At 35.8% G+C, this 19,893-nt stretch overlaps 1 protein-coding gene across 1 annotated transcript in view; it reads right to left on the reverse strand.

Moving 5' to 3' along the window:
- The window catches only part of Diaph3 (diaphanous related formin 3), a 449,417-nt gene that overhangs the window by 263,478 nt on the left and 166,046 nt on the right, over nt 1-19,893 (reverse strand). The window contains exons 15-17 of the mRNA XM_028758331.1: nt 17,404-17,508; nt 14,347-14,655; nt 13,441-13,555 (exon numbers count right to left, since the gene is read on the reverse strand). Of these exons, the coding sequence (XP_028614164.1) occupies nt 13,441-13,555; nt 14,347-14,655; nt 17,404-17,508 (529 nt within the window). The remainder of the gene's footprint in view (nt 1-13,440; nt 13,556-14,346; nt 14,656-17,403; nt 17,509-19,893) is intronic.

The following is a 19,893-nucleotide window of genomic DNA, read 5'->3' on the forward strand; positions in this document are numbered from 1 at the left end:
TAAGAAAAATTCATATTTAAATCCTGTAATGAATTTAAGTGCAATATAGGAGTTTAGGGTAATACATTTCATCCATTTAATAAAATTTCTGTAACAATTACTTTATAAGAAACCACACAAGATCATATGTTTAACTGAATTATCTATACACAGTTTTCATTAATTGCATAATATGTTGTCTATTTCACTAGTAACACACATTTAACAGTGGAATGCTGAGTCATCTTGATACATATATTTCTTCTGGGCAGAATCACAAGTCTCCCACATAGTTGTGAATCTTCTGCTATCATATGTAACACCTTATTATAATTAAAATATCATTTGAATCCTAAGGTTGTTCTATTAGATTTAAGTACTCACTAGCACATCTAAGAATAGAGTTGTGATGGTTTGAATATGCTAGGCCCAGGGAGTGTCACTATTAGAGGGGTGTGGTCCTGTTGCAGTAGATGTGGCCTTTGGAGTAGGGTTGTCTCTGTGGCCATAAGACCCTCATGCTAGCTCCCTGGAAGCCAATATTCTGCTAGTAACCTTCAGATGAAGATATAGAACTCTCAGATCCTCCTGCACCATGCCTTGTCTGGATGCTGCCATGCTCCCACCTTGACGATAATGGACTGAACCTCTGGACCTGTAAGCCAGCTCCAATTAAATGCTGTCCTTTATAAGACTTGCATTGGTCATGGTGTCTGTTAACACCAGTAAAACTCTAAGACAAAAGTCAATGTTATTTAATTCATATACAGTCAAATCTTTACCAAAAAAAAGATACTTATCATTAATTGTTTTTCCTATTAAAGATATGAAATCAATACCTCTCCAAAAATTGACAAAAATGGTTTGATTACAAACAAGCTGCAATCCTCAACCATTAGTAATAGTCAGAAATGTGAAATGCTTTATTCACCAAGGAAACAATTTGTAGCTTTAATTACAAAGCAAACACTGAACTAACATATGACCTAGCACTTCTACTATTTAACAGATACCCAAAGGAAATTCAAATGGGCACTCAAATACACATGTGCTCATACACACAATGTGCCACCCTACCCAACCCTGTTCCCTTTGCACACCACACACACACACACACTCACAGAAGTACAATCTACCTTAGTAGGAAAGAGGAAAACAGCCCAAATATATTTATCAATGGATGAAGTAATAAACAGACCATAACATACATAAACATAAGCTTTGGAATATTAGGCCACTGAGTGGAGGAGCTTTCAAAACAGCCTCACATATTGTTTCGTTCATTTTCCAGAAGAAAAATCCAAAAAAGATAAAACAATAGCCCAACAGATTTGTACTGGCCAACTATTGTGGATACGGAGAATATAAAGATCAAGCTTGAAGTACAGAGGAAAGCATTTTGATCTTACAGAAATGTTTTAGAGAACCTGGAGAGATGGCTCAGCAGTTGGGACCACGGACTGCTCTTCCAGGACTAGGGTTCAGTTCCTAGCATATGGCAGCTCATAACTGTCTGTAACTCCAAGATCAGACACCCTTACTCAGCCACACATGCAGGCAAAACACCAATGTACATAAAAATAAAGAAATTTAAAAAAGGAACTGGTACAAAGCAATGAAACTATACTAAATACAAGTAAATTACTTACCTCATAAACAACATTAGTTGATATGTTTGACCTCAATTTTACAAACAAACAAACAAACAAACAGGGCCTGGGAAGATAGCTCAGTCAGTGAAGTGCATGCAAGGCAAACATAAGGACCTGCATTCAGTCCTCAACTTCTACATAAACAGTCATTGTACTGCTGTGCCTTGGGGAGAAAGAAACAGAAACAACCCTGCCTAGCCTACTCAGTGATACTCAAGTCCTTAAGGGATCCTGCAAAATGAAATAAGCCACAAATGATGGATGGTACCAGAGAAACTATACAGAGTGATGTAATCTGACCTCCAGATACACATATACACATGTGAACACAGAAAAGTTCATTCAGACTGAAATATATACATAGATATGTATGCAAAAATTTGAAGGAAAAAAGAACACCCAACAATGGAGCAATTTACATGGGAAACACTAAAAGCCAACACTGCAGCTATTAGGAAACATCAAATCAAGCTCCAGCCACTAAAAACAATGTTTACTTAAGACTTCTCTTCCTCCTTACCTGCTGCTAAAATGGGGTATGAAAAGGAGGAGCTTGTTACTCAGCCAGACTGAAAGCCCTGAGTGAGAGAGGTAAGTGGAATCTAGGTTATTTAAATACTGCCAGTCTCCTTCCACAATTCCCATTGGCATAAATTAAAATAAGGCAATTTGCTGAAGAAGTCTAAAATGATTAAACCTGTTTTATTGACCAAACATTAATTTAGTGCCACTGTGTGTCTGACATTCTTTTCATTCTGTGGTACATTACAGCAAATGAATCACAGATCCTTTTACTAAAGCTGTTTAAATTCCAAAAGGTATAGACAGAAAGATAAAGGCACACACTAGAAATAAGAACTGAACTATATACTAGGCTATGATGAGTGAAACAGAATAACAGCACAAAGGTTATAGAATTAGAATGGGAAAGAAGACAGGACAAAATGTGCCAACTAAACTGAAGTGCAGGAGCAGCATAAGCCAGGACTGAACACTTATTCTTCACATAAACAGTCCGGAACAGGATTATGTCTGGACTTAAGCTAGGCTGTGCAATGTGTCCAAGTAGAAGACCAGAAAGAACTGAGGTATCTGGAGAATCCAGGACAGGAATGATGAATGATTCCCAAGACTTCAGCATGTTCTGTCTTGAAAAGACTCAATCCTGTAAAGGTGGAAATGAAAAGGAAATGGAAAGTTCTGCATCTAAGCAGCCTCACCAATGCTTGATCCAAAGCAAGTCATACTGCTACTTGGATTGTTCCATGGGCAAAATGGGAACTCTGGTGAAAATATTCAAGATTATATAAAGAAGGTAAAAGAAGAAAAATTAACTACATGGCCAATGTGGATCAAGGCTCGAGTAAAAAATTACAGGAAGTCATTGGGAAGTGTACATCAGATGCATCCAAGACTGAGGCTTTGCCCATCTTCAGAATATTTTAGTGATTGTGTATCTATGAGACATTTTAGGTATGATTCTCACAAGGATGATGATAAATCTAGCCCAGCTTGGATTATTTTTTTTACAAAAGATTAAGAATAGAGACCTTGAAGAATTTCTTGAAAAGCTTTGAAAACTCTATAATGAATGAAATGACTACCAAAGCTTCTCCAAGTGTAGAGGAAGAAACAGGCCTAACTACAACCTGAGCCTACCGGTATCACAATTCTGCCCTACTGTCCAACAGAACAGAGGAAAGAACACAAAACACAAAGTCAAATAGAAGTCACCTCCTGGAATTCATCTCCTCAGTGATAATGGGACCTTCAGAGCTATGGCTTTAGCTTGTCAGAATCTGATTCCTTCGTATTAAGAAGATCTAAACTACATCATTGTCATGAGGACCAGGCAGGTAACTGGGGCTCAGAAGACCCTCACTGTGCTTCCTGCTGCTTTATGTTGATACTTACACATAAGTGCTTACACGGTAAGTTCTGTAAATATTTTCAGCACTCTGAACTGGCACAATTACAGTTTTCCTTACTACTGGTTCTAAAAACATTCTTAAATCTGCTTAAGTGTGTCAAACTAACAAAAATAACTGGACAACTGTAAATCTCATATTTATTTTTATACAGACACATAATACTGAAAACGAAATAAAACTTAGGAAATTAAACCTTATTAATGTCATAAAGAATAACTTCAAAATATGGAAACATCAAAGCTCTAAAGACTGATGGGCTTCATTTAAAAGCAAACACAATTATCCCACTGGCTGTCTCAGCTCTCCTGGGTTGAATCCTAAGGCTCTGGGAGCAGAGTGCCAAACTGTCCCACTGTGACCTGTGAAACCCGAAAAATAATTGGTTCTCTAATTGAAAAAGAAAAGAAGATTAAAGAAGGAAAGAAAGCTTTACTTCAGGAAGGAATCTCGGGCAGTCTGAAGACAGCAGAGAAGGCCAGTATATAACAAAGGGACAACTATTAAAATTAATTGCAGATTTTGTGTGAAATATTGGATTTTGGATTGGATTGAATAATTTGATAAATGTAATCTCTCTCAATGATGACTTTTTTCAATTAAAATGAACTTTCAAATATATTTTAAATTATTCATTGAAATATATAGCTATAATATATTAAGTTGTAATGAAATTATATACTCATATCCATTTGTAAATGCTTGATAAGTGTGAGTAATGTTTATTCCATGAAAACATCCCTCTCTCTCCAACTCTCTATCATTAAAACATAAATATAATTCAAACAAAAGTAAACTATGAAACATCGTGGGCCAAGAATAATAATATATAGTTTGAAATGTAATTATTTTTGACAGATATTTACTTTATAGCCAATGTCCAAAAGTTAATGATGTACAAAATATATTTATTTTTTAAATTAAAATTATCTCTTAACTTTAAACTAAGATGAGGGTAACAAATTTGGTTTTAAGTCAGTGGTTCTCAACCTTTCTAATGCTGTGCCCCTTTAATACAGTTCCTCATGTTGTGGTGACCCCAACAAAATCATTTTGTTGCCACTTTATAACTGTAATTTTGCTGTTACTAATCATAATGTAAATTTCTGATATTCAGGATATCAGATATGTGACCCCTGTAAGAGAATCATTTGACCCCCAAAAGGGTTGCAGGTCACTAATTGGAAGCTGATATTTTAGATAAAAATGCTAGTGTAGATTTTTAATAGTGTTCCTATCGAATGAAGAATGTAAAGTAAATTATATATTTATATATAATTTACATAATTATATATAAATATATAATTTACTTATATATATGCAGAAGTAACAGGTAAATATGTGTGTTTTAGGTACACATGAATGTGTGTGTTGTAGGCAGCTACAGCTGTGGAAATTAGTGAGCAATGTAATAGAAAAGAAATGCAATGGCCCTTTGTGAGCAGAATGATCCACTACTTCTCTCACTAATTATACTTTGCCTGAAATAGGAAAAAAGCAAAGAAAAAGGACAAAAGGATGACCAACAAGAGCACCCAACACCAGAAGATGCTCTTGGCATGCAAGTTTCCTCTTTACTTCACCAAAAATGGTTCGCATACATGAGCACAGCAGGCAAAATGCTAAGTGCCTTCCAATCCCATGTTTAGGGCTACTAAGTCATACCCTAAGATGATGGAGATAACTGAAATTCTTAAAGTGGCCAGCTCATGGACAAGTAGAAACACTGACACATATCTGCAGTTAAGCTACAAATCAACATCTCCTTGTCCTTTTCCTTAATTTGTTACCAATTTAAAAAAAAGAAAACCAACATCAAGTAAAGCTACGAATTACAAGATATGCCAAGTAGAACTGGAAGTCATTGGTGGTTTAACAACTCTTCCAACTCACTTCTATCAACTTAAACCTCACCAGTTCCCAGAAGGCTGAGCAGTGTCGTTTGCTGCTCCTGCAGGACTGTGCTGCTTTGAGCCTGCTGTCAGCACTCAGAGAAGAAGAAACTAACAGTTACCACATTTCGTGCATCGCTCGGGAAAATTTAGCTATAAGCTTAACTGGCACTCATGGTCACCCATGAACTGAGGACTGCCTCTGCTTTATACATCCTAACCTCTTAATTACAATAAGCCACCCATATCATGCTCCGTCATCTTTGAAACTGTAAATGCCTGTCAAAAGTACTTATTTTAAAAACCTAAAAAGGTTTTATAAACGACAAAATGTGGTTTTCTTTTTCAAAATAACTCTGAAGCTGTTAACATTCTAAACTAAACCATAAGAACAAAAGCATCATGTGAAAAAGTTTAGCTTTTACATTTTACAAACACTATAAAATTTCTCAAGCCTCAAGCCTTAAATTTACAACTGACACATACACAAAAAGGAAAAAGATCCAGGGAAGAATATGGACTTTTACATTCATTCCTGATTCAACAAATTCCTGCCTCAAGAAACTTGGTAAATCACTTTACAAATCACAAAAACGGAGAGGAATGTGGACAGAACAGTCATTCCGTTGTAAAGCTAACAAGACAAACAAGTCTGACATTTTCATAAGTGGCTGTTAGGTCAGTTCATAGGGTACTTCTGTGATTTAGAAAACATCACTGGAAGCGGGATTGGAGTTAAACATAGATTAATTAGTTTGTCACAGCTAGCACTGGCACAAAAGTTAAACCAGCAATAAAACAGAATCGAATGCCCAGGAGTAAGCCCACACACTCAGAACCAACAACTTTCTAACAAAAATCCTAAGAGCATGTCCTAGAGAAAGACCAGGCTGTTTCCATAAACAAAGCTAAAAAAATTGAGGTCCCAAGAATCTGAGAAGAATGGAACAGCCCTATATCTTACAAGTTATGTGAAAATCAATTCCAAAAAGATTAAAAATGTAAATAAAAAGATCCGAAATGATGAAATTGCAAAGGAAAACAGAAATGTTTCCAAGCACTAGAAAGAGGAAAGGTTTTGTTTTACCAAGACCCTAAAGGATAGGAAACACAAGCAAAAAATATATTACATAAAATTACATCAACCTCAAAAGCTTCTACGCAGAAAAGAAAACAATTATCTCAGAATAAGAAACAATCATCAAAGTAAACAGCCTGAAGAACAAGAGAAAACACCAGCAAATAGCAGGCTCTAATGATTACAAGAATGCAATATTCAGAATACATAGGAAAACCCCAAATTCAAAGACAAACCAGATCACTCAATTAAAGTCTGAGGTAAATATTCTTGAATAGACATTTCTTTAAGTAATATATGCAGGTACCCTATAGTTATAAGAAAAATGTTTAGCACTGTTAGTAGATAAGGACAAACCAAATCTGTGCCAGTAAAACAGACATTTATCAAGAAGACAATAGATAGCAAACTGTGAGAAATATGTGAATTACTACAGGCTTTATAGAAAATATTGTGGAAGGTACACAAAACATTAAGAGTCAGATGATCCTATCATGAATATACCCAAAGGAAATGAAGTCAGTATGCTGAAGAAGCATATGTATGCCTTTGTGTATGAAAATACTAGTCATGAGAATTAACCCACCTCAGTATCCATCAACTAATAAATGGATAAAATCACATACAAAATTTTGCAGTGATGTGAACAGATCTAGAAATCATATGTTAAATGAAATATTCCAGGCACAGAAAGAAAGTATTACATAAAGTATCACTCATAAAAAGAATCAAATAGGATTTTCAAAGAAGTCAACAGCACAGTGAGCGCTCACAGAAGATGGGAAGAGTAAGGGTCTGGGAACAAACAGAACTCATGGCTGAGTACCAGGTTATAGTTGGATGGAAGCAAGAGATTCAGGTGTCGGACTAAAATCAGGCTGATGACACATAACAGTTATGTTTGTATATTTCAAAAGGAACCTTGACAGCATTCTCTACGAAAAAAAGACTGTCTGAAAAATACAAGTAAGTTTATCTCAATTTTAAAATTATGCAATAATATATATCAAAACACTATATGATATCCCATAAATATAAACAATATTGATGTCTTAAAATGTTAAACAAAAGTTGTATTCGACTTGATAAAAAGAAAATATGAACCTTCAAAGAAAAGATAGTTTTACTTCTTCATGACAAAAAGAAAGTCACATTACAGAAAAGTCAGAGATGATAAACAAAACTTTACAGTGAAAATGAAGCCTACAGTGTCAAAAGTAAGTTCTTTTCTGAGCAACACAATGAACTGGCCACTGCAAAAGTTGCTTTACAATATGCATGCTATCATCCTCACAATAACTGCATAAGACAGGTATTATGTCCCCCATTTGATAGAGGAAAACACTATAGCTGTAAAAGCCAGGGTTATGCACTTGGAGGGTGGACTCCAGAGCCCCTGTGTTTCCTGTCCACACCACAGCATGGTGGTTGGTATTTACAGCTCAAATACTTACAGATGTGAATAGAGTTGCCAAATGATGAAAGATGGTCTTAATAAAAAATGGCAAGTTTTAAAGCCTTTAATATAAATCGTGGGATGAGGGTGAACCGCTGTGGGGCAGTGGTAAGGTGGCAGGAGATGAGAGGGAAATTATTTTAAATCAAAGAAGAACACTTTAAATAAAACATAATAGGATTTCTTTTAATCAGAGACGCGGCATGGCAGAGCAGAGAGCCATGGCCTCACACTCAGATCTGTATTCCGTACAGCCTCTGCTTCTTTCAGATGAACTTCTCTTCAAAGCATAACTTTTGCCTATATATAAAATGTAGATAACATGCCTTGTTTCTTTCCCAGAATTCTTTTGGAGAAGAAATAAAACTGTCAACATGTAAACAAGTAAATGCTTCAAAAACACATCAACATCATTGTATTATTTTTCTAATGAAGAAATTCCATGTTTTGTGCAGATTTTCTATGCACTTTTGCTAATACATGCAGTAAGTAGCAAGATTCAGGAACAGAGAGGTGGAAGCCTGGCCCAGAGGGACATACCTGTAGTCTCCGCTACTCAACAGGTTGAACCCCAGAGTTCTCTTGAGCCCATAAGTTCAAAGACAACTGAAGAACAAAGCCAGATCCCATCTCAAAGCAGGGATGTCTTCTTTAAAGATTCAAATTTGGGTAAAATATTTGAGAACGAAAAAAATAAACTGCTCTTCTGAATCATTAAAAAAAAAAATACACATTTCAATAGCCAATTATCAACCCAGGCACAAAACACTGTCTACCTCTTCCACAGTAGACAATCAGGAAGACACAAGGAAAGAGTTTCAACCTGTCCTACCAAAGACTCAGTTGACTAAAGCAAGAGGAAGCCTTTCTTAGAGTAGAGCTACAAGACATGGGCAAGGCAGAGCCAACTACACATGACTGAGTAATACACCCTAGAGAAATACTCAATTCTCAACTTCCTTGTCCATAATCTTTCCAATTAGTATTTGTCAAGTGTCATTCTGTTTAAGTTAGGTAGCATCCATTTGAGAATTACCTCTTTATTAGCATATATTCCCAAGAACCATACTTTGCTGTTATAAATTAGACCATTCAACTGTAGGTGGATTTTTCTGGTAGTTTAGGACATTTGATGCACTTTCATGTACAACAAGAGAATTACGTTTTTAATAGAGAATGACATGTTAATCACAGCCAAGACACTGTGATGATCTATGGCTTATCACTTGCTATCCAACCTCAGCGTTTTGTCCACTCAACTATGACGTCAGAGAGCTAAGCTTAACTTGGTCTTAAGTACAAAATCCATGAACTATTTCCATATGCCATGACCATTCAGTTGAAGAATTGTTTATACACCACTTTATTAGCCATATCTGGAAAATATGACGCACCTGTTGCAAAATATGATTACTTCAAAATGCTAACAAATGTGAAACCAGATTTCCATAATAAATCAGTCCAAATGAATTAGACTATTCATATACTTCCAGAAAGCCCTTTCATCCCTATTAAGTTAACAGTTTGTGAATAATGAAAGTAATTAATATTAATTTTAGTTGACAAATGCAACACCAATAACCTGTTTGGACACTTTAATCCATTTCCCAACAGCCTGCAAAACATTAACAGATGCTTTCAATCTTGCAAAAGAAAAAGAGTGATGAGCATTGCTTTGATGAGACCAAATGTTCAAAATATGAATATTGTGATTAAATTTGATCTATATAAACAGTGCTCTATATAACCTTGTTAAGTATTAACAGAAGGTAAAAACTATAAACTACGTCAGCTCTTTTGAAATCAAGATCAGTATGCTTTCTTCCACTCATCATGCATATGCTTCAACTGAGAAGATACCTAAATTTACTAAGACTTACTAAGACTGTAAACGCAACAGGACTAATGGGAAAGGGTCCTCTGATTCAGTGCACGTTTCCAAGTGTCCAAGACAAAGCTGAGCATACAAAATATGGCAGCACTTGTCAGTTTGAATAATAGCTGTCCAATAGAGAGAGACAATTAAACAGATAAATGAGAGGAAGAAGAAGAAAAAAAAAAGGAAAACGCTTGGAAATTTCCACATATATTTCCAAAAGAAAGGCTTAAAGATATATGTACTTTCAAAGAGATGACCAAAGCATTTCCTCACTAGAACAGTGATATGAATGGGAAAAGAAAGATTAAATTTAAGAACAAGATCATATCTAACTGAAAATACATAGGAACAATACACATGTATATCATATATACATATATATGCATACACATATACAAATATATATACATATACGTATACACACACACACACACACACACACACATGCTCAACAGGAGTTAAAAGATAAAAGTCCATATCCCATATCCTTATCAAGAACGTGACTATGAATGTGGTCAGGTAAGGAAAGATGGCTCTGTGTAAAGTAAAAAGTACTTTATGATCACTGAGCAGTGATCACACAGTTTAAAAGAAAAACAGGTTAACATAAAGACTACCTAGCTGAGTATTGAACTCTAGAGTCAGAGGTTGGAGAATTTTTTTTTCCAGATAGTGATTATATACAAAAAATTTAAATGAAGTTTCCCATCCCTGGTTATTGACAGTCAATGGTTCTCTTGGGGAACTAATGTTAGCCCAAGTGGCATAATTTCATATATCTCACATATGTACTGTGTAGAATTTCACACAAATATAAAATAATATAAAATATAAAATAAATAAAACATATTATTTTATAATATATAACAATAAATAGCATATGAATTAAATTTTACATATATAATAAGATAAAATAAAAATATTTACTTGAGGGACTATCAGACAATCTTTTTTTTTTTTTTGAAAAATTTATTTATTTTTATTCTTTAATCTGTTTTTATAGTCCAGACTTCGTCCCTTCTCTTTGAGTTTGAGGACAACCTGGTCCAAACAGTAACTTCTAAGACAGACAAGACTACACAGTGAGGGCCTTCCATATCTATATATATACATATAATACACACACACACACACACACACACACGTGCACGCGCGCGCGCACACACACACACACACACATAGAGAGAGAGAGACAGAGACAGAGACACAGAAACAAATAGAGAGTAAAGGAGATAAGAAAAAGAAGGACTGAACAGAAAGGATAGGAATGAGTAAAGGGGGAAAGAGAAGAAAGAGGGAAAGAAAAGAATCCAGCCCCGTTAGCACAGGAACCCAATGCAGATATCAGGTTCCTCCCCACTTTTCAATATGTTGCAAACTACAAATCCCAACAACTTGAACTAGAAACTAAAGACTCAGTCTGTCATAAATATCAGGGCATAAATACTGACCCTTCCCACCCCCCAAAAAAAGAAAAAAAGAAACTTCAAGGTTCTATTTGATTGGATTCACCTCCTTTATTCTATGCATTTCCCAAGCTTAGAAAACGCGTAGGACTGTTATCTCCACAGTAAAATGCCCAAGACTTAATTTCCATCCTTATTAACTGAGATGGATCCAAATTATTCACTGCAGAGATTCAACAGGCTACAATGCAGACACACTTGTATAAGCATTACATTTTTCACTAATTGAAGACTTTCCTTAAAATGCAGACTAATGGTTAAAACACATCCCTAGCTGCCCCTCGATCTATGCCTACCCTGCACAAACAGGAATGTCAGAAAATGGAATAGGATTGTGATCTGGACTAAAGAATGTTAGGGAGGAAGATTTGCTTCTTCATTCAGAAATGATCAATCGTAACCAACTTTGGGATCATTGTACATAGGCAAATGTGAACATTACATCGCAGCGGACAGGCCAAAAACAGCAACCTGTCCATGCCACACACACATCCATACGTGATTTTTGGAATAACCTTTTTTCTTTCATTTGGATCACTTTCAATAAATGTCTATACTTTCTCTCTAAAAGCAACACAATGGCTGCCCTTTTTCATTGAAATGCTTATGTACTAGAAATGTTGGAAAAATACCCATGACTCATCATGCAATGCTCTCAAGGAATGATCCACTGACATCAATATCAAAGAAATAGTCATTTCACAGACTATGTCTTATTGTCATTATGAAATGTTAGTATTGCTCAGGATCAATCCTGGCTTTCAAGTTCTTTTTATTCAGTGCAAAAAAAAAAAAAAAAATCATTCACAGTCACAGGATTAAACACATAAACATCACCCATGCTGCAGGTGAGCTGAAGAAACACACTGTGTAAACACTGTCAGCTTTAGTTGAGTAAGGGATTTTATAGCAAACCAAACAGTCAAAATAACGCAGAGGCAGACAGGAGTAAGACTACTCAGAGAAGCATCCTTAGACTCGTTTCAACCACTATTAGATTTAACAAATGGATTCTCCCCCTTGCAACCATGAATCTCAAGGCTAAAGTTAGATGTCTTAAGAATTTTTAAAGGTCCAATTATTTCATTTAGGGCTAACACTACAGCTAAATTAAAGACATGCTAACAAGTTTCCCTTTTGAGCCTCATTAATTAAGAAAGTAATCAGAGAAAGATGGGGGGAAGAAGGGTAGCTCAGTGGCAGCTCCACCTAAATAGCTTTGAGGTACCACCATTTTTCCCTACTACCAAGGCGAAGGGAAAACTAATCAATTCCAGATTGTGAAATCGGAAATTCTGAAGTGTTTTACATGTAAATACATATTTTAACTACACACATTTCCCTTGATTGCCTGAAGACTGAACTAATCTTATTCAAAGTAAATTTTGATTCACCATAATCAAAAGGTAAAATTAAGACCTGCTTACTTCACAAGTTTTCCTTGGGTGAGCTTGTCAAAAATTCCTCGCTATCTTTAAAGGCCACAATAAAGAATTTTCAATATTTAATTCAAGACAAATCCTGCACAGAAATACCTGCTAATTCTACAATTACTTGGTAGACAAAGTTTATAATTTAGAATTATTTCTTAAAGAGTTTCTAACTTACGATTATATTTTAAGAAGCATTTCAATAGATACAAATGAATTTTTAAGGTTCAGTCAATATTTGTAAATGGGTATGATGATCAATTTGAACCCAACATATGAAGTATATCTAGCACTGTGTTTAGTAAACAGCATATATTTAAAAAGCCAATTCCTCTCTAGATATAGCAAGGCAAAATGAGATTTCACTTCACTTTGTCTCTGGAAATGCACATCTTTGAGAAGGCCTAACTGGCCTGAATAGAGCAGCTTTGAAATGATATTCCATAGAAAACTAACTATCAAAGTGCATATTCAGCATTTTTTATTTAAAATAGTTCATGTTTATCACCTGTGTGAGAAAAATTGCTTTGAAATGTCTCATTAGATCATTTATGTATATATTAATAGAAATATAGTAATAGAAATAAGGGACTCTTGGTGTATTTTACATATTGGTAACTATAAAGAATCAATGTTAAAATTTTTCAAAATAAAGCTAATAACCAAACTATTAAACTTACCTCTTTCTTGGCAACAAAATGTGTTCTCAAGTTTACAAAGCAAATCCCTATTTTCATACTTATTTTCATTTACTTTTATCCAGAAACAGTTCTCAGACATTTCATTTGGTCCGATCTGCAATCAGAGAAGAGCAACTCATAAACAGCTGGACACTTTACCCATCCTGGGCCAATCAGAACACACAGACCAACATCCCAGGGCTCCAACAGATGTTCATGAAGTCATCTCCCTAAGATATGTCCCAAAAGTATGCTCAGTGATAGACAGATCCTACAGAATATTGATGTCTTATGAGAAGAAAAAAACAGTTTCCTTGATAAAATGATTGTGAATTTAAAGCTACATGCATTGAAGATTAACTGGTTTCTTCATCACTGTGATTTGTGGTTAGTAATGTTCATTTGCACTATACATCCTGAAGGGAGTTAACTTCACACAAAATATCTTACATTTACATGATCTGGAGACCATCCTTAGCAGTATTCAGAATATCTATGACCTATGTGCAAACTAATAACTCCCAACAGGAAAAAGGAACTATAAAAGCTAACATTTTGAATTTTTGAGAAACACTTCATATGTATACGTTTAAAGGCAATAAAAGTGAGTTATCAATTTATTTACAAATCAAATTCCAATGACACTGTCAACTCACACCAAATTTACAAATCAGAAATTGTTAGACTATAATAAAGTACTTGACTTCAAAACTTCCAACAAAAAATAACGATGCATACATAATATATATGTAGGATACATATTATACATACATATATTACAAATGTATGTATGCCATATCATGTGTTGTCATTAGGAGTAGAGTTCCCATCGAACAAGCTGTATTAGTAAATCTAAGAAGTGTTAATCCAGAAAGAAGTATGTCTACTCCCACTAGTAAGCCTTACCTTTAACCAGTTCAATCTTCTCATGCTGACTTCAGGTTTAAATTCTTTCTTTGGTTTCAACCCAAATGGCAGGTTTAATGGAAAAGAGCTTTGCCCACCGAGAAATCCCAGGGGAGGTGGTGGTGGTATGGGGCCACCAAATGGCATTGCCATTCCTGGAAGTGGTGGAGGTGGTGGAGGAGGGGGCGGTGGGGGAGGCGGAACTCCTGCACCCAGTGCTGGTGGGGCAGGAGGAAGGGCTGAAGGGGCAGCTTCACCTTCTGCTGAAGTTTGCAAAGGAATTTTTGTACCAGGTGGCAAGGCACCAAACTAGAGAAGGGAAGATGAACAGAAAAATACTAAGAATGTGTGCACAAACAGTAAAAGTACTTTGATTTCAAAAATAAGTTATTAAATTTAAAATGTCATTATTTAGCAATTGCTTATAAAATTCTAGAAACATTTCATACAATTTTTCATTCTCCAGAAACTGTAATTTCCTCATTTTGAAGCAGTTGGTGATAGAAATGGTTCCATGAGGCTAGAAGTCTTAACTGTCATCAGTCTCCAAGTAACACTAGAAGAAGGTCCATTCATGGTATTCAGAGAGGATACAGCGGGGGAGCGGGGAACCGCTGTACAGACTGTTTTATATACTTCACATATGTACATATATATGAGAAACATTATTACACTATTACATTTTCTCAGAATACAAAAAGGATAGTAAATGTCTATGTTTCCTATAGATAATAAGATTTCACATATGAAAAGATTCAGGAAAATATATATACCCGTTATTACCAACGTTAGTACCTCTGCTCCAGTCTTCTGCATAGTGTTCAAATACATGTCAGGTGAAGGGAAGGAACCTTAAATTCTAGTAGAGCCTACAAGGCACACCACTGATTGTCTCCTGACCACCATTAGGACACGGACTTTTAATTCAACGTATGTGCCAAACTCAAATATTTATATACAATATACTAATATCAGGTTCCAAATAGCAGTTGTCCCACTTGCCCAGAATATTGGTTACCATCTTCTACCCGCTCTTCCAATCTGAACTAATAGGTCCTTCCTCCAGACAACTTGTCCTGCCCACTCCATCATGTCCTAGCGTACCCCTATTCTTCTCACAATCTCTCAGCAAAGCTCTGATGCAATTATGGGCAGGACCATTGAGATATGAAAAGGACTAAAGAAATGCTCATCTCATTGATTTATGAGGGATCTGACTATGTTCTGTTTATCATTCAAAGGCTGTGACAGGTAGACACAGTGACTGAAGAAACAAAATGGGTAAATGAATAAAAAACAAAATAAAAATGCAAGCAAGGGGCACAATCAGGAAGTAAAGGAATATCAAATTTCTTGAGGAATGGGGCTTTTGACTGTCAAATGTCACAAATAAATTAAAATCAGGACCTGCAAAGAATCCAATGTCTACTCCTCATTTTGATGGCTACATTCTCACAGACTACATAAAGTGGAGTGAATGAACTGTAACTGTGCAGAAGAGCTCTGCACAAATTAGCGCAATTTCCTGAAATTACTAAGAATCTAGTTAGGTATATAAATATATTCCTATGTCCCGGAATACACATAAAACAGGTTACAGTGTTGGGAACAAAGGAAGGAAAATATAAACAAATGTCCTAAGTTGTTAAAGAATGACTATGCATGGGAATCTTATATTACTACAGCAAGTTTCTACTCCAATACCCATGAACAGAGAGTGTCAGTGTGTAAGATTTAAAACAATCTATGGATTGCTTTATTTTATTTCAGTTTTACAGCATAAATTTCCCACATTATAACAAAAAAAATCCAACAATAACATGTCCAAAGATCATGAGTGTATATTTTAATCCTGAATTTTCAAGAAGTAATCATTCAAATGGATAATTTCAAAATAATATTTTGAAATGTATATAAGGCAGAGATAGAAAAAATAGTCACAAATATTTCAGCTATTGTCTTTAAGTCAATAATCTATAAAAAAGGACACACTCATACACACACACAAATATTTCACTTAATATAAAAAGAAACTTCTCTTTATCAGAGCCTTGCTGAACATGGTACTTCATACAAGAAAATAAAAAAGAAAATGACAACAATATTTTCTTTTTATAGTCATACTCTGTAGCACAGGCTGGCCTCAAACTCTCATCAATTCTCCTGCCTCAGACTCTGAAAACCTAAAGACTATAGACATAAAGTACCATGCCTGGGTAATAGTTTTCTTGTTTACAAAAGGTTTTACTTTTTAGCAAAAGCTAGGATGTTATAGAATTTCTTCCAGAAGTTTTAGTCACAAAGTTAGCACTGTGTACGCAAAAGCAAACAAAAAGGCCAGTAATGTTGGAAACAACGCACCTGAGTCTAATTCCATCCAGTCATAAGTTAGCATGACAGAGAAAGGTCAGAGGAGGATTGCTGCTCTGGATTGCACACGGAGGCCTATAGGAAGGCATGTAGCTGAGAATGGCCATGTACTGAATGCAGATGACGTACTTGCCATCTCATGTCTTATGTGTACAGTGCGCAAAGGAACTATCTGTTCACAATCCAGATTTTCTCCTTTTTGTCATGTTTAAATCTATTTACTTTTGGAAATTGAAAAATTATCAGAAAATGTTCCCATTCACCTAGAGGTTATCTTTTATGGCAAGGAAACCCATAGGCTGAAGGTTTGAAAAAATAAATAGCTCAAGTAATAATTTCCTGCAGTGGGATAAAGATCGGTGATGGATGACAAATGTAAGAGTAAAGACTTTCTTAACCTTTATGCTTAATTACTTAGGAAGCATGTGATTTTAACACACAACCCAAGTGAAGCATAAGAAGCCGGTTAATTAGGAAAATCCTGGATATCCATAAAAACACAAGGAAGAAAAGTGTGACAATGAATAGCTTTACAGTATACACAGCAGCCTAGAGACACATATGGATAATAGTGGAAATGTACAAGAAAAAGTAAAGTTTATACATTTTGAGACTGTGAAGATCTAAGATGACCTTTGTTCCCCTGGTATGATTTCAAAATCAAATTCACTCGAGATGGTATTTTACCTGGGATTTAAAAGCTTGTAACTCTGCTTGAAGCTCATTAATCTTTGCCTCTTTTTTCTGCAGTTGAGCCTGGGTTTCTTGGTGGTCAGTACACTCTTTTTCAAACTGAAAAGGAATAAAAGAGAGGTAAAGATGGAAATAAAAAGCATTATTCCTCATATAAAAATATGGCTCTAATGATCTGTCAATAAAACACTTCTGAATCGGTTTCATAAAAGGAGTGGCATATTCCTGACAAGTCGCCCACAAGCCTTTCTCTACGACTCTCCAGGTCTCTGAAAAATCATTTATTCAGAAGGGAAGAGACAAAACCTGAAGTGGAAGACCATGACCTTCTATTTCCAACAGAGCAAACAGGGCCATAGTTATCTACAACGGTGGCATTTTTCTTAAAAGTCTGTAAATATCATGGCGATTTTGAATAAAGCAACAGAAAGCAACGCATTGTATTGCTTTGACTGCCAACCTCCACCTGCAGAACCTGACACTTGAAATGTAGCCGAAGTTCATCAGTATGATTTAGAACTATTCTGTTTTAATAGTTTTAGTGGTTGGTAACTTCAATCCATAAATACATTAACTGTTCGGTTTGTTTTTCTTACAGCTTATCTCTTGCTATCATACAGAGATTAATGATAAATTAGTTTTTCAAAGTCCCTGGTGCAATACCTTCTGGGAGGAAGGCAAATAATAAAATCTGGTGTTCCAATGAGTTTTCTAATTTATATAGCCACTCATCACAGGTTCCCATCTTGCATTCAAATAGTTTCACTTTCCCATCATCAAGATTCAAAACCTATCCTGAGGGAACTGAATTTAAATAGAGCATTGTCTCATAATCAAGAACAAGTATGTGGCACTTTTTCAAAGAAAAAAAAACACAAAAAGATACAAGTTCTTTGTGCCTCCAGACTGTGCATATTGTTCAGTACAACTGGGACCACTCTTATGGCTTCTAATGCTGCAGCAAAATACTATGACAAAAAAAAAAAAAACAAGCTGGGGAGGGGAGGGTTTATTCAGCTTACACTTGTTCATCACAGCGCATCATTGAAGGAAGTTAGGACAGGAACTCAGGGCAGGATCTTGGAGGCAGGAGCTGATGCAGAGGCCATAGAGGGGGGCTGCTTACTGCCTTGCTTCTCATAGTTTGTTCATGCTCCTTTCTTCTGGAACTCAGGACTACCTGCCCAGAGATGGCACCACTCACCATGGGCTTGGCCCTCTCCCAGTGATCACTAGTTTCAAAAATGCTTTACAGTGTGATTTCATGGAGACATTTCCTCAACTGAGACTCTTAAAGAGGAATTTTAACCCAGCAACATGACTGTTCTGCCAAGGGATAATATCCAAAGACCTAGGTCTGTATGATCGTGTTGGAATGCAAATCCATCACTCACCTCTAATACCTCTAGCTAGAATACAAACATGCCCTTAGTACAACCTTTCATCCCAAACAATGAAGGTACATTTAGTTTTTAAAGGATGTATTCATGTTTGAAAATGACATCTAATTGAAGAGCAGAGAAAGTAACAAATCAGAGAAAGGTTTAGCAGAATGAATCAAAGATGGGATACACCCAGCTCTCATGAGAACAGACAGGAAAGAGGTAACATACAAGCAAGTAGCACAGAGAAAAGGAGAGAGGAGGCAATGACCGTTTTACAGAGACAGATTGCAGGTGAAGACAGAATAAGTCAGAGAATGAGAAGGAGCCAGAAGATTAGAATAGATTTCCGGAGTTAGTTTGAGACCAAGCAGAGCAATTCAGTGAGAAGATGAGACAAGCAAGATTGAATCAATCCGCTTGGAAAGGAATTTGGGCGAGAACACCTGAGTTGAACCAGCCAGCCTGAGTTCAGGAAGAACTAGAAAGGGTGAGTTTATTCAGAAGCCTCCAAGATGACAACTACATCTGGTGAATAAAAATTACCATGACATAATCTAGCTTGGGAATACTCAAGCTAGACACCAAGTCAGCGAATACAGCCACTAAACTTACCAAAGGCTGTTACCTCTATTTTGTTTACAGGGGAGTTGTTATTTTCCCCATAACATGGAAAGGCAGTAAAGACTCCATATTAAGTAAACAATCTGAGATTTAAAAATAAGAACAGTTTCTGTTTTCACAATCTGAGTTACTCAGGTGAAATCTCAACACATTCTGATAATGAATGCTCTTATAATGGTTATCAATTTCTTAATAAAAGTTTAGAGCAGTTTACGTTCCCAGGAACAGGCAGAAATGATACATAGACCCACATCCCACATCTGTATGGTATCCCAGTTCTTTAGTCTTTGAAGTACAAAAGTATCTTTAGGTTTCATAACCTAAATTCCTGGAGTTAGAAAAGTTACTTTCATTTCTACCTTCCAAGTGAGAAAAATAAACTGCAGACTACAGATCCTTATTTCATATCCAGCATCATTGTAATGATAAGGAGGGAATAGAGGGAGGGAGGGAGGGCAGTTGAGATGGAGCGCTTGGA

Source organism: Grammomys surdaster, unplaced genomic scaffold (genome assembly GCF_004785775.1).
Source record: "Grammomys surdaster isolate TR1022 unplaced genomic scaffold, NIH_TR_1.0 126189, whole genome shotgun sequence".
NCBI classification, from domain to species: domain Eukaryota; kingdom Metazoa; phylum Chordata; class Mammalia; order Rodentia; family Muridae; genus Grammomys; species Grammomys surdaster.